Source organism: Parasteatoda tepidariorum, chromosome 2, assembly GCF_043381705.1.
Source record: "Parasteatoda tepidariorum isolate YZ-2023 chromosome 2, CAS_Ptep_4.0, whole genome shotgun sequence".
NCBI classification, from domain to species: domain Eukaryota; kingdom Metazoa; phylum Arthropoda; class Arachnida; order Araneae; family Theridiidae; genus Parasteatoda; species Parasteatoda tepidariorum.
This window is the reverse complement of record NC_092205.1, coordinates 154,713-170,835: the sequence shown is the minus strand read 5'-3', so window position 1 is coordinate 170,835 and position 16,123 is coordinate 154,713. Positions and strand designations below refer to the sequence as shown.

Sequence of the window (16,123 nt, the reverse complement as noted above, 5' to 3'; positions counted from 1 at the left end):
TGCTGAAATTTTTAAACCTAGCCTGATGCAAAATCTTTAAAATATGAAGTTGCCAGAAAAAAAGCATTTTATTTGAAAATTACCTACTCCTCTATTTACATCACGTTGCAAAAACGAAACCTTTTTTGCATTTGGTGTTCTAATTGTATTATGCACATTTTAGTTGTATTTTACAAAACATTTTTCTAGTCATATTTATCACATTTATTTCTAAGATTAATTTTTAATGTGCATTATTGTAGATTAGCATCGCAAAAGCAATTACAATTACTATTATGAATGATTCTTGATGTAGGGAGTGAGTGAAGGGTGAAATTAGCAAGGAAAAAAAGAAAGTATCTAATGAATCTGTGAGATAATGAAACTAATTTGTCGATAGGTCATTTTATTGACAAGGTCTTTTCGTTAACAGGCCATTTCAGAAGCAAAAATTCTGTCGAAGAAAAGAAAATTATACTTATATAATGTTCCCCACAATGAGTAACTTGTATAAATATACAGTTTAAAATCTTGTCAAAAAAAAGAAGAAAAAAAAGAAACAAATTTCCACAATGATAACAATGGTGGTGATTACAAAGAACTTAATCAGAAAAACACAAATCTTTTAGATAGTTAACTAGTGAAATTACTTATGGTTTTATCGAAACTTATATGTCCTATATTTATATATTTATATTTTCAAGCTCAATTGATTTTTTTTCATATGCAAGTAATTGTTAATTTTGTTACTATTGACATATTAACAAAATTTTCTTACATAAAATTTCAATAATTATATATTTCCTCCTTAAAATAAATCGATATAGGGAAAAACAAACTGAGACGAATAAGCGGCTATTACGAAAGTTGGTGAGCGAAGTGATTCAATTACTTAAGTCATTATTAGTAGTATAGGTGTCCATTTTTAACTTTAAATCCAGTTTTGCAATCTCTCATTGAAAGATCCAATTGCTTACAAGATTAACATGGTCCTATTTTCTAAATATTACGTTTGGACTTTGAAAAACTAATTTCAGATTTTACACTTTTATCAAGTTTATTTTTATTTTGCAGCTGCAAAAATTTAGAATTCGAATGAAATAAATTCTTATTACACTGAACATTTTCATTTATACTCGGAGCAGATGCTTTACATGAAGTGTTGCAAACATTATGACAAGTTATTGAAATCATGTTTTAACTGGATTAAGCAAAGTTCTCTTCAGCAAATATCTCTTTTTTAATCTAGTCGTCCGAATCAGGCCATCTGTGGATAATCTGAGCTCTTCTGGTAGAGATCTAAGGGCTTGGAATCCATTTAATCTGTCGAAAATGCAACCGTATCCGAACAGAACTTTCCTAACGCATGCGCGATAGGAGTTGTTCGTATCACTCACAAAAAAGCAGCATGTCACTCGTCAACTAGTAGCACATTTTTGTAATTTACTTATGTTATTAAACATACAAATGTTTTTCAGATCGTTTATTATTTGTTAAGAAATCTTTTACAGGCACCGGTGTCAAAGAACCCAAGAAAGGGGTAAGTTTACTCTTTATATATCATTTGTAAACTATTGTTTACATTTCGAAGGCAAAATTGATGGCGCTCGAACAGGGATGCCGGGTCATTAAAACTGAATAAGATTTGAAATAATTGAAACTATTAATAAACGAAATTTAAGTGTTCTTAATAATGGAATCACTAGATAAAACTGAATTATCTAAAGTTAGAATGCCACTAAGAAGCGGTTTCACAGAAGTTGCTAGGAGCGTAGAGGTAGCGTTGAATACGAAACCTACTAATTACGATGAATTAGATATTTTGATGTCACTCTTAAGTGATAAATTCCGAAAATTAGAAGTGGCCGATAACCAAATGATAAACATTCTCTCAAAAGATACACAAATATCTCAAAATGACTTTGATTCTGAATATGAAAAAATAGCTTCTTATGCAGACAAATACGTTATGCTCAAGACGAAAGTGGAGCGTTTAAGTAAGGAATCGCTTAGTCAGCAACCGCTTAGAAATAATAATGATTCCTTTTCTGAATCGGTAAATAAAAAGACTGTTAGATTACCGAAGATAGAATTGCCCAAGTATGATGGTTCAATTAAAGGGTGAATTGGGCTATGGAGTTTATTTAAAAAAATTAATGATGACCCAGATTTATCGGCAGCAGACAAATTTGTTTATTCAATTCAGAGCACTGCGGAAAAATCCCGTACTCGTGACTTTGTGGAGAGTTTCCCCCCTACCGCCTTGAATTATCCTCTTCTAATTGTGTCGCGAATTCTCGCAATAGCTCTCTTGCGCATGCTGTTTTGGTGCGCCTTATTATTAGTTAGTTGATGTTAAGATGTCGATGATGTCGAACGAGCTTTTTTAGCTCCGTAAATGATTGAAGCTTAATGGACAATTACAGCATATCATAATTTTTTTTATTTTCATACCTAACTTATTGGAAATTCTCCCCTGAAACCGAAAATCTGATTGTTTTTTTCGGCAAATGTTAATTTATTTAGTTATTAAACATTTAAATTGCCCCAAAAGGCCTCCGTAAGTGATGCAATCAAAAACGACCCCTGATTGGTTATGACGTCAAATGTGCCGAAGGGAAACGTGCCGTCTCCATCCGCTAAGGCTATTTCAATGCTCTTTTAGTTTTGATATCACGTATATCGTATGAACATCCTTTGTAAATTATCAGTAAAAATTTTGTGAATTAAATTTACGGTTCTGAGAGTGTGTGCAAAATGAAAGAAAGATTTTAAAACTTCAAACGTTGTTATTTATCATTAAAATATCTGAAGAAATGATTATGTAGCTCTTTACAGCGAATCAACATTTCTTTTCGGCTGAAATCAGTAGTGTTAAAGTTCATAGAAAATACTATTTCATTCCACTTACTTTTAAATTAAATTAATGCTTCATTACAACCTAATTACTTAATTAAAATAAGTCGCAGATTGGATAGAAATTTTATACATTTTGATATAGGATGGATGATTTTATAATTCGTTATTGCATTAAAACAAATCAGTATTTTCATAAATCTAGTCCATTGAAAAATATCAGTCCATCATCGTTACAATCTATGTGCTAATGATCAAAAATTCAAATAATGTAATTTAATGTTGCTTCTTTAATTTATTTATTTATTACTAGAGTTGAAGGATTTTCTTTTTAGGTAAATACTTACTAATGCAGTTTATGTCATCTTTTTTTGTTTGTTTCACTATGTATTAAATATTTAAATACACATTAACGCTTATATTTATTATTCCTAGCTTAAATAGGAATTCCGTTACAGTTCGAAATTATTTTTATTTTTAAATTTATAAATTTTAATTCCTTTTTCTGCAATATAGTATTAATAAAGTATGGTTATTGTTAATTTCTCTCCTTATTTTTGCAAGCTATTTGTCAGTGCTTGCAATGAAGAATTCTAAAATAGTAAAATTAATACATTATACATTTTTAATTAAAAAAAATTTAATAAAATAGTTTTAAAAAAATCTCAGGTTATGCATACGGTATAGCCGAAAACGTATCAACACTTTCAAGAATCTAGTCCATTGAAATATATCTGACCATCATCATCACCATAATCTAGTTATACTTAAAATTTCACTTAATTTCTCATTTATCCATATCTAATTAACTTATTTATCCACAAAATTTCAGCGAATATCATTAAGCTGGAAGTTTTTGTTTCACTAAAGCTAGAGAACAAAAATAAAAAATTAACTTATACAAAATGGAAAGAAATTCTAATGCACATTCTTTATTATTTATTAAATAATTAAAAAATAAACAGTAATGTTGATATTTTTTCTCAATATTTTTATTCTTTGAGTAAATAGGAACTTTGCTATGGCGAAAAATTATTTTTATATGCATTTATAAAATTTTATTCCTATTTCTGCAATAAAGAACTAAATAAATGCATATGCTTGATTTCAAATACTCTTATAACATAGATTAAGGCAATTAAAGTAAAGTTAATAAAATCTGCAGAAATATATATATATATATACAATATATATGAATTTAAAGTTTTGCTGGGATCACAAGTTTTTTAAGAGGCTACTGCTATGAATACAATTACATGCTTTGAATTCACGCTAGAATAAATAGATAAAAATTATCAATAACTTAAGCTGTCCTACATTTTAAAATCTAAAACTATTTATTCTACATAAGAAATTGATCCAACATTTCTTTCACTTAAGATGAAAATAAATCTTCCAAATGAACTTGAAGTATACATTAAAATTAAGATTATAGTTTAAAAATGAAAAAACGAAGTTATTTTGTATTTATAACGCATCATTTATAAGCAATACCATGCACTTTTTTTATTGAACTAAAAAATCTTAAATATTCCGAGCTACAAAATTTCGTCAAGTATTAACAATGTTTCAGTGGGTACCACTGAAATTTAACATTATAAAAATACGTTATATCAAATCCACATTTTTATTAAGCGATATTAAGGCGCAATTTTTTATACAGATAGCTTTAGACCATCTAAAATGGTTGGATTTAATTAGAAAATTTAAACGAAAGCAAGAACGTATTGGTTTTCACAGCACGGCTATTGTAAGTGAACGGCATATGGACACGTGTGACGTCAGTTCGTGAATAATCACGTGACTCCCCGTTTCAGGCGAAAACGAAAGTAAGCGTTTTTTGATTGAAAATAACTAAATAAATAGCCTTCTTAGAAAAGTAAAAAAATGTTTTCTGGGGGTTTTGAGGGATTCTGAATGCATTAAAATGAAAAAAAAATTTGACTGTAATTGTCCATTGTTTATTCTTTCTGTTTGTGTTATCTAATTCCGTTATTATTAAAGTGATTGTCTATAAAACATGTTATAGTCCTTTATGACCTTACAAATTGACATTTATTACCTCCAATAACAGTGGCAGTCCTGGAGAACGGGGTAAGTAGAACTTACCTTGATTTATAGAAATAGTTTTCTTCAGTTTTTTGCTTAAAAATTGACAAATTGAATGCATAAAAGCGCGTTTTGGGAAAGATGAACTTTTTATTGAAGTAGACGTAAGAGAACTGCTGAGTTTAGTTTTGGATCATAATAAATGCAATTTGGTTAAACTTTATGATAAAATCGAAGTGTACTTAAGAGCCTTAGGTACGTTAGGAGTTACTTCGGACAAATATGCAGCAATGCAGTACCCACTGGTAGAAAGCTGTTTGTCAGATGATATTTTGAAAATATGGGAGTGCCATATTAGTTCTCTTTCAGTAAAAAATAAGGAAGAGGGGAAAGTAAATAAATTAACTCTTCTCTTGGAATTTTTGAAATCAGAAGTAGAAGGAGAACAAAGATTAGCTATTCCTAAAATACATTTGATTATGAAAAAGAAACACATAAGAAATATTATAAGCGTAATTTTAATGAAAACAAATATGATATTTCTACTGCTTCAGGACTGTTAAATACAAATGATAATTTTGAAAGAAAGTGTATTTTTTTGCTAAAAAACATTATTCTTCAGATTGGAATAAAGTAAAAAATATGAGTTTAGATGAAAGACGAGAGCTAGATAGGAAATCTGGTTGCTGTTTCAAATGTTTAAAATAGGGTCATGTTTCTAAAAAGTGTTATTGTAAAATGAAGTGTTTTTGTTGCTGTAAATTTCACTGTACAATAATGTGTCCAAATTTGTCCAATGAATCCAAAGTAGCAGATACCCCTAAACCAGATAAATATTCGAAAGATCAAATACTAGCAATTCAGTCGAATAAAAATAGTGTATTGTTACAAACTTTACAGGTATATCTTAGAGCTAAAAATACTAGGCATCTTATACGGGGCCTGATTGATACAGGTAGCTAGCATTCCTATATTAGTGCAAAGACTGTAAAATTGATGAACTATGAGAGTTTAGGAGAACTTCCGATAATACATAGCTTATTTGGTGGCCTTGAATCTCCGCAGCAAATGCATCGCTGTTTTAGAGTATATTTAACTAGTTTGGATGAAACTTACAATTGTAATTTCGAAGTATTAGAACAAGAAAAGATATGCGGTGACATAAGGAAAACTCCTCATGGACCATGGATGAAAGAATTTCGGAAAGGAGGAATAAATTTAACTGCTTTGGATTATCGTTCCTCTTGCGCAGTCGATTCTGAGATTCAGCTACTGATAGGAGCAGACGTTGCTGGGAAGCTGTTAAACGGTAAAACTCAGAATTTAGGGCCTATTGCAGTTGGCACTCACCTGGGCTGGACAATCACGGGGAAAATTCCACACCCTTTTCCTGTTTCGGAATCCTGTTTGTTAATCATATCCTTACTCACTAGTGACATCAGCCTACCAGACATGCGGAGTTTAGAAAGAATAGGAATTGCAGATCCAGTCGAAAGTCAAACGAAAATTGAGCTATACCAGGCTGCTTATGAACATTTTCAAAGCAATCTAAAATTTAACAATGAAGGTAGGTATGAAGTGAAGTTACCTTGGCTTCAGCTACACCCTGCACTTTCTGAAGGGAGAGAATTAGCAGAAAGAAGATTGCGAACAACAATCAACAGATTGAAAGCAGCTCACATCCTAGAAGCTTATCTAGACGTCTTGCTGGCTGGATTGAAGGAAGGAATTATTGAGGAAGTGAATATGGATAATGAGGTTCTGCCTGGACATTTCCTTCCCCACAGAGCTGTAATTAAAAATTCATCAACGACAAAAATAAGACCCGTTTTCGATGCTTCAGCACGAACGAAGAATTCAACCACTTTGAATGATTGCCTTTGCAAAGGGCCTGATTTTCTAGAACTTATTCCCACTGTTTTAACTCGTTTCCGCATGAAAAAATTTGCGGCAACCGGGTATATTAAACAGGCCTTTATACAGATCAGTGTGTCTAAAGAAGATAGGAACTATTTAAGATTTCTCTGGATTATAGACGGTGATTTGAATAAACTGAAAATTTACAGACACTGCAGGGTTGTTTTTGGACTCACCTGTAGTCCATTTTTGTTAAGCGCTATTCTTAAACACCACTTAGCGAAGGCTCCACCTCAATTGAAGGACACTGCTTTGTTATTACAGGACACCTTTTATGTTGATAATTGTCTCTCCAGAGGGCCGGGATAGCCTGGTCGGTAGGGCGCTGGGCCCATATCCAAGAGGTCGTGGGTTCGATCCTCGCCGGCCGAAGACTCCCCGTGTAGTAAATGGTGACTGATGCACGTTAAATCTGTCGAGTCTCAAAGTCCTCCATGTTCCCACAACAAATCAATACCTCTGGGGGTACTGATCCAGGAGTTTCCTTGTCTTCTGGATTGGTTCAAAATTACAAGGCTACGGAGTTGAACGTAAGTAGTCGTAAACCCATGAAATTGGGTCGGCTGTTCAACGACGGTTATAAAATAAAATAAAAAAATTGTCTCTCCAGTTTCGACATAATTGAAGACTGTGAAATTTTTGTGGAACAATCGAAGGAATTATTATTGTCTGGAAAATTTGAGAGGATGGCGAAAAAATTATTCTATCCAAGAGAATGACCTTATTCCAACTATAATCACTGAAAAGACAGAGAAGCTGGAAGAAGGAAATTTAATTTGTCGGAAATGCAATCGTAACCGAACAGAACTTTCCTAACGCATGCGCGATAGGAGTTGTTGTTATCACTCATTGAAAACAGTCATCAACTAGTGGCATATTTTTTGTAATTTACTTATGTTATTAAATATATAAATGTTTTTCAGATAGTTTATTATTTGTCAAGAAAGCTTTTACAGGCCCTAGCGTCAAAGAACCCAAGAAATGGGGTAAGTTTACCCTTTATATATCATTTATAAACTATTGTTTACATTTCAAAAGCAAAAGGAATCCATTTAATCTTTTAATGAATGTGCGGTAACTTTTATTTCTGCCAGATACTGTATCGTGTCCTGGATCAAACTTTGTATTAAAGAACTCGCCAAGTATCACAGTAGGGCAGAGTACAAACACATCGTTCACTTTTGGCAGCGGATAACTTCCCGGATTCCACACTGTCGCAGTAAAAGCCTTTCCATGCTGATAATCAATCGTCTTGTTTACCAGGATAAATGACCAATCAGCAAAAACCTTATAACTAAATGTGTGACTAAATAGCAAGCATTTGAGACACAGTGCAAGATGGCCTGGCAGCAAGTGAATAAGTTTTATTTGAACAAGATTATGGAAAAGGTTGTTTACTTTGTGATAGTCAAGTAAAATGTGTACTGTTGTACAGAACTTCCGATGAAATTACATCATGATAGAAATGAATAAACAAGTACAGAGCAAGCCTGACTTTAAAAAACAACAAGAGCAATGATGTTAAGATATTTCAGACTTATGTGCGAAATGCGGTTGCTTCCGGAAACGATTTTCAATGCACTGGACATTTTGGAATCATTGGAACGAAGAAATAATAAGTTTAGTTGTATACATCCCTCCCCTTAATTGAAAAGTAATAAGTTATTCAAGATGCATGCCACTCCTTCAGGAAAAAATAAAATTCATAACCTTGAACTTTATTTTTACATAGTGGTGAGCATAACACGAGTGAAGATACGACTAATTAGTCAAATTATTGCCAACAATATCACCCATTTGAAAATTCTACAATTTCCAAGTTTCTGACAGAAACAAACTCATGGATATAAAAATGAAATTAAATTAATAATGAAATAATATAAACTTTTTTAAACTACTTTTTCCTAGTGTATTAGAAAGGAGAAAATCATTCCTTAAAACGGAAAATATGGTGTACCTAGTTAACTTATAATTTTTTATCGCCCGAAATTCTCCAGGTTTTTGTTTCAAATCCAGCAAAAATGGAGAAATATAATCTTTTTGCTAAAGCACTTGGAAAAAGTGAATTTTAATAACATTTTACGCCATTTTGCAGGGACTTTGGTGCAGTTTATTTTGTATACCGAACTTTTATGTGAGATTTCAAGACTTTTTAAGTGTTTTGCAAAATCAGTGATGAACAAACTTTTTAAGACTTTGTCCCTTCCTTTTCAGTGCCTTATAGTTAAAATATTTATCCTGCAAAAATATCTAATTTTTTTTTAATAAAATATTTTAGTGTGTGGTTTTGTATATTTGTGGTAGTGTGATGTGGTAGTGTATTTTATACAAACGTTTTTCCTTTAAGACCACAGTTTTTTTTGATATTTACAAAAATTCACAAAAATTGTTTTTTAAACAAGGATTTCACAGCCGGGAAAAAAACTTGGAAATCCGTGGAAGGAAAAAAAATCGTTCACGTAGATTCAAGCTGCACTTAAAATTAAGGCTGACTTCGTTTCTATAGCTCGAAAATTATTCATTTCAGATATACATTTATATGCATACTTTTATTCTCCTATCTTTTATTTTTTATCCGTTTATAAATTTGAAAGCAAAACTATATTTATTACATTCAGTTAGTGGGAAATATTAAAATTTAATTTTAAGAACATATGACAATATGGAGAGATTCTCACCTTAAAAACTTAAAATGGAATTGTCCCTTTAGCAGACTGAAGAATGTCTCAAGAAATGGCCTTGAGAATCGGAAGAGGAGAAGGAAGGATGTGTTTAATCCCTCATCTGAATTATTCAAGCAACCATCGATTTTCAGAGAGAAGAATTAAAGTGAACCACACCCTACACCGTTGGTCTCATTTAATTAACTGTAACCACTAAAAATCTCACCACTCCTCTTTCTCTTCGTTCTTTAACTTTGGAAATATTTTCAATTCCATAATATGTTCCACTTCGAAATGGTAAATTTATAAACGAAATTCGATAACATCCATAGTGCGATCAGTTTTTGGAATCTAAAAATTTATTTTCATTTTTAAATATTGTTTTTACCACTTAAGTATTGGATAATCTTTTTCCATGAACAGAGTTTTAATGCTGTCATGACTCAAGAGGAGAAAAATTGGATGATGAAATATTTCAAAAATAAGTATAGAGCTTCATCTGCAACTTGCTTTGTGAATTTTCTTTCTCCCCTATCTTTGAACAAGGAAAATAATTCATTAAAAAAATCATCATTAGACAAAATGCCAACACACGAGAAACATTCAATGAAATTTCTGTCTCCTTTACATTAGAAATTTCTACAAAATGATATGCGTGTCTCTTTGAAGTAACATTTGCTTTTTTTCCCTTTGCTTTTTTCAACTTAATTTTTCTTTTCATCCTTTTACTTTGAAGTGCTTAAAAATTGTATTGTAGACATTTATTTCATCACATACATTTCAATATTTAGTATTGCAAATCAACCAGATATCGCCACATATTTGTGTCTTTTTAAAAACAATTTTGAACACTTTTTATTTAAGCAGAGAAATAAGGGAAAGTCAAGTTGCAGTTACAAGCAATGGCTTATTTTAAAATCTCAATATGTTTTGCAGTTTTTTTTACATAACTACTCAAAATAAGAATCACTTTATAAGAATTTCTCAGTGACTTTTGAATAATGACTGACTGACATGCTCTGTCTTGTCTAATCAACTAAATTATATATAAAAAAATAAGAATATGTCACATTTCGACGGAGACATAAAATTTAAAAGTTAGCGAATTATTAAATCAGTCGTCACATCGAGTCATCTCGAGGGAGGGTTTCTGTCAGAAAGAAGAGAAAATATAATAATAAATTAACTTGCGTATAAAAACTGTTGTCCACTTCAAGTATGTTAAGGGGGATTTTAGGAAATAATTAGGATTTCGAAGTCATTTTATTCACTGTTGACAAAAATCAATGTTAGAATTCAAGTCGGATTATTCTTTTTCTTTCATTTCCTACGAAATACAATAAACGAAATTCTTGTCTTTAAAAACTTGAAATTACATAAATATTTTTGTGGGAAAAAATGTCGTCATTATTTAAACCCTTAAGCATTAATGTATTACTGACAACAAAAAAAGAAGAAAGTGTGTTGACACGGGATTAATTGGGAATACACCAAAAGAGAAAGAAATGTTGAAAATACATATCGAATCTCTGGTAGGGTTGAAATCTAAACAATGAATGCCGATACTCGAATTTCATTATTAAAAGAAGTGGGACATCTATAAAATATTTTATTTTTCTTAATTATTTCTTTTCTTTCTGGAAACATACTCCATTTGTGTGTCCGCCCTAGCAGGAAAAAAAGAAGAGATTCTTGTTGTGATTCATGCACATCTGCTTCTTTCTATCTCTGAGAGAGATAGCCACACCCATGTCTCTTTTATTCATTAGTCTGCCCCGCTTTGTTTTCCATAGCTGAGATTAATATCCGCAACTCTGTCTCTAGATCAGTGATCAAAATAATTTTTAAAAGATTTCATAAAATTATCAAAGTCCGCATAATTAATGATGTTTATTAATTATTACAGATTAATACAAAATTAGAAAGATTACCGCTGAGTCTGGCTCACGAATAAAACATCACTCCCACCCCCATTCAACGCTTTCCTTCTCCGGTTAAAGAAAGACTCTTAAATGCCTCAAACACACTATCTTAAAGTATAAGAGGGTTTAATTGGTTTAATTGATTTCCTATCTTTCTCTCGCTCTCATATATATATATATATATAGACCAATCAGCAAAAACCTTATAACTAAATGTGTGACTAAATAGCAAGCATTTGAGACACAGTGCAAGATGGCCTGGCAGCAAGTGAATAAGTTTTATTTGAACAAGATTATGGAAAAGGTTGTTTACTTTGTGATAGTCAAGTAAAATGTGTACTGTTGTACAGAACTTCCGATGAAATTACATCATGATAGAAATGAATAAACAAGTACAGAGCAAGCCTGACTTTAAAAAACAACAAGAGCAATGATGTTAAGATATTTCAGACTTATGTGCGAAATGCGGTTGCTTCCGGAAACGATTTTCAATGCACTGGACATTTTGGAATCATTGGAACGAAGAAATAATAAGTTTAGTTGTATACATCCCTCCCCTTAATTGAAAAGTAATAAGTTATTCAAGATGCATGCCACTCCTTCAGGAAAAAATAAAATTCATAACCTTGAACTTTATTTTTACATAGTGGTGAGCATAACACGAGTGAAGATACGACTAATTAGTCAAATTATTGCCAACAATATCACCCATTTGAAAATTCTACAATTTCCAAGTTTCTGACAGAAACAAACTCATGGATATAAAAATGAAATTAAATTAATAATGAAATAATATAAACTTTTTTAAACTACTTTTTCCTAGTGTATTAGAAAGGAGAAAATCATTCCTTAAAACGGAAAATATGGTGTACCTAGTTAACTTATAATTTTTTATCGCCCGAAATTCTCCAGGTTTTTGTTTCAAATCCAGCAAAAATGGAGAAATATAATCTTTTTGCTAAAGCACTTGGAAAAAGTGAATTTTAATAACATTTTACGCCATTTTGCAGGGACTTTGGTGCAGTTTATTTTGTATACCGAACTTTTATGTGAGATTTCAAGACTTTTTAAGTGTTTTGCAAAATCAGTGATGAACAAACTTTTTAAGACTTTGTCCCTTCCTTTTCAGTGCCTTATAGTTAAAATATTTATCCTGCAAAAATATCTAATTTTTTTTTAATAAAATATTTTAGTGTGTGGTTTTGTATATTTGTGGTAGTGTGATGTGGTAGTGTATTTTATACAAACGTTTTTCCTTTAAGACCACAGTTTTTTTTGATATTTACAAAAATTCACAAAAATTGTTTTTTAAACAAGGATTTCACAGCCGGGAAAAAAACTTGGAAATCCGTGGAAGGAAAAAAAATCGTTCACGTAGATTCAAGCTGCACTTAAAATTAAGGCTGACTTCGTTTCTATAGCTCGAAAATTATTCATTTCAGATATACATTTATATGCATACTTTTATTCTCCTATCTTTTATTTTTTATCCGTTTATAAATTTGAAAGCAAAACTATATTTATTACATTCAGTTAGTGGGAAATATTAAAATTTAATTTTAAGAACATATGACAATATGGAGAGATTCTCACCTTAAAAACTTAAAATGGAATTGTCCCTTTAGCAGACTGAAGAATGTCTCAAGAAATGGCCTTGAGAATCGGAAGAGGAGAAGGAAGGATGTGTTTAATCCCTCATCTGAATTATTCAAGCAACCATCGATTTTCAGAGAGAAGAATTAAAGTGAACCACACCCTACACCGTTGGTCTCATTTAATTAACTGTAACCACTAAAAATCTCACCACTCCTCTTTCTCTTCGTTCTTTAACTTTGGAAATATTTTCAATTCCATAATATGTTCCACTTCGAAATGGTAAATTTATAAACGAAATTCGATAACATCCATAGTGCGATCAGTTTTTGGAATCTAAAAATTTATTTTCATTTTTAAATATTGTTTTTACCACTTAAGTATTGGATAATCTTTTTCCATGAACAGAGTTTTAATGCTGTCATGACTCAAGAGGAGAAAAATTGGATGATGAAATATTTCAAAAATAAGTATAGAGCTTCATCTGCAACTTGCTTTGTGAATTTTCTTTCTCCCCTATCTTTGAACAAGGAAAATAATTCATTAAAAAAATCATCATTAGACAAAATGCCAACACACGAGAAACATTCAATGAAATTTCTGTCTCCTTTACATTAGAAATTTCTACAAAATGATATGCGTGTCTCTTTGAAGTAACATTTGCTTTTTTTCCCTTTGCTTTTTTCAACTTAATTTTTCTTTTCATCCTTTTACTTTGAAGTGCTTAAAAATTGTATTGTAGACATTTATTTCATCACATACATTTCAATATTTAGTATTGCAAATCAACCAGATATCGCCACATATTTGTGTCTTTTTAAAAACAATTTTGAACACTTTTTATTTAAGCAGAGAAATAAGGGAAAGTCAAGTTGCAGTTACAAGCAATGGCTTATTTTAAAATCTCAATATGTTTTGCAGTTTTTTTTACATAACTACTCAAAATAAGAATCACTTTATAAGAATTTCTCAGTGACTTTTGAATAATGACTGACTGACATGCTCTGTCTTGTCTAATCAACTAAATTATATATAAAAAAATAAGAATATGTCACATTTCGACGGAGACATAAAATTTAAAAGTTAGCGAATTATTAAATCAGTCGTCACATCGAGTCATCTCGAGGGAGGGTTTCTGTCAGAAAGAAGAGAAAATATAATAATAAATTAACTTGCGTATAAAAACTGTTGTCCACTTCAAGTATGTTAAGGGGGATTTTAGGAAATAATTAGGATTTCGAAGTCATTTTATTCACTGTTGACAAAAATCAATGTTAGAATTCAAGTCGGATTATTCTTTTTCTTTCATTTCCTACGAAATACAATAAACGAAATTCTTGTCTTTAAAAACTTGAAANATTTTTATTTATTATTATTTTTAATAAACTGTTGTTTGTTATTTTTTACTTATTATTTCCCCCCCTTTTTCATATGTCTATTATTTTTCTTTGTTTTATTCTTCGTTTTGAACTTACATATATATATATATATATATATCTATATATCTATAGCACAATAAATAAATACAAAAAGGACAAGAAGAAAAAAATGAAGAAAATTAAGAAAAACAATAAGTTTTATTTACTGCACATAAGCAAGTAACTAGAACTCATTAAATAAGTTCAAAATGTAGAGAAAACATGGAAAAATTGCAGAACAATGAAAAGAGAGAAAAATAAAAAAAATAATCCCTTTTTTTAGTGCTCCTCACACTATTGTATTGATATATTTTGCTTTGGCTATATTGATACAATATTAGAAAGCACTCCTTTTCGTGTGAGCTGATGAAAAGATTATACATTTTCCCCCCGGATTTTTATGAAATAGGTATTATTTTTAAATTACTTTTTTCTGTTGCTCTTTTTTTCATTGTTCTTTAATATTTTCCATGTTTTCTCTTTATTTTGAACTTATAAATTCCAAAGTTAAATTTATTTAATTAAAAAAATATGCGAAACTGTTCGGAATCATTTAAAATAGTTCTAGAATATTTCCTAAAGTATCTTCTTGTTTATAAATATGCGTGTGAGATATTTCTTATGCTTTTGCAATATTTAAATTTTTAGTAATTTGTGAAAGGGGATTTTAAATACCTTTCATTCTACTCATGCATTGCATGTATGAATTGAAGTGAAGTACTTTCTTAGTAACAGTATTAATACTTTTAGAAGATTCTGCGAAAATTTTAATGGAGTTTGAGTTCTCAGAAAAGTCCGGAGTCAAACATTTTTAATTACCGACTCTACAGCTCTCTGTCACATGTTATATTATACAGATAACCTGTTTAAAAAAAAATAAAAGTCGTCCTTATTTATTGCTTAGGTCTTTTCAACAAACACTCGTAACTGGGAAAGAAAAAAAATTAAAATTTTCTCGAAGAATGTAATAATATAGATTAAAAAAAAATTTTTTTTGTCAAGATTTCTCACAGATTCTAGAATAGCACGTCGATATTTTTATTAAAAATTCCTTTTGTTTTTAAAATCATTTTTTTTTGTTATAATTTCATGCTTTTAAACCGATTAACTAAATTGTTATAAGTGGATTCTATTCGGTTTCATATTAGTGCATGAATATTATTTGAAAATTTACAAAATTGAAATTCTTTTCGAGGAGGTAATAACCGGAATAACAAGATTCCTTTCGAGTGATCCTCTTCTGTGTTAGTTAAGGTAAGAAAGCAATAAAATTTGTAGAACATTTGTTTATCATATTTCACAAGAATAAGAAGCATGATCGGAAAACATCTTTGTTCGAGCATTTATAAATTTAAAACAGTTGTGTGAGGAAAGAGAAGTTTAGTAAAGTTAATAAAAAATAAGTTCTATAAAGTTAGTTCAACAAACCAAACGGCCTGTCTAAAGGAGTTAAAAAATGCTGAATTCATTTGGTAGACATGTATCGGAGAGGTGGACTGGTGTGAACATGGGTTAAGTAATGAAAAAATGGAATATTTCTGATATTCACCACACTGTTAAAATTTTCATTCTAAAATTATGGAAAAATAACTGGCAGCTGTCTGTCCCTCCGCTTAACCGCAAAGTTTACGGTGAAGAAATTTTTTTTCCTTCATGGTTTTGAAACTATTTACAAAATGTATGGTTATAAAACCATGAATACAAAACTATATGTTTTTTGAACTAT

At 30.6% G+C, this 16,123-nt stretch overlaps 1 protein-coding gene across 1 annotated transcript; it reads left to right on the top strand.

Annotated features, from left to right (window-relative positions):
- Positions 1-5,880: 5,880 nt before the first annotated feature.
- LOC107454079 (uncharacterized) lies at positions 5,881-7,110 on the top strand. The gene has a single exon (XM_016071132.1). The coding sequence runs from the start codon at positions 5,881-5,883 to the stop codon at positions 7,108-7,110; it is 1,230 nt and encodes a 409-aa protein (XP_015926618.1).
- Positions 7,111-16,123: the final 9,013 nt, after the last annotated feature.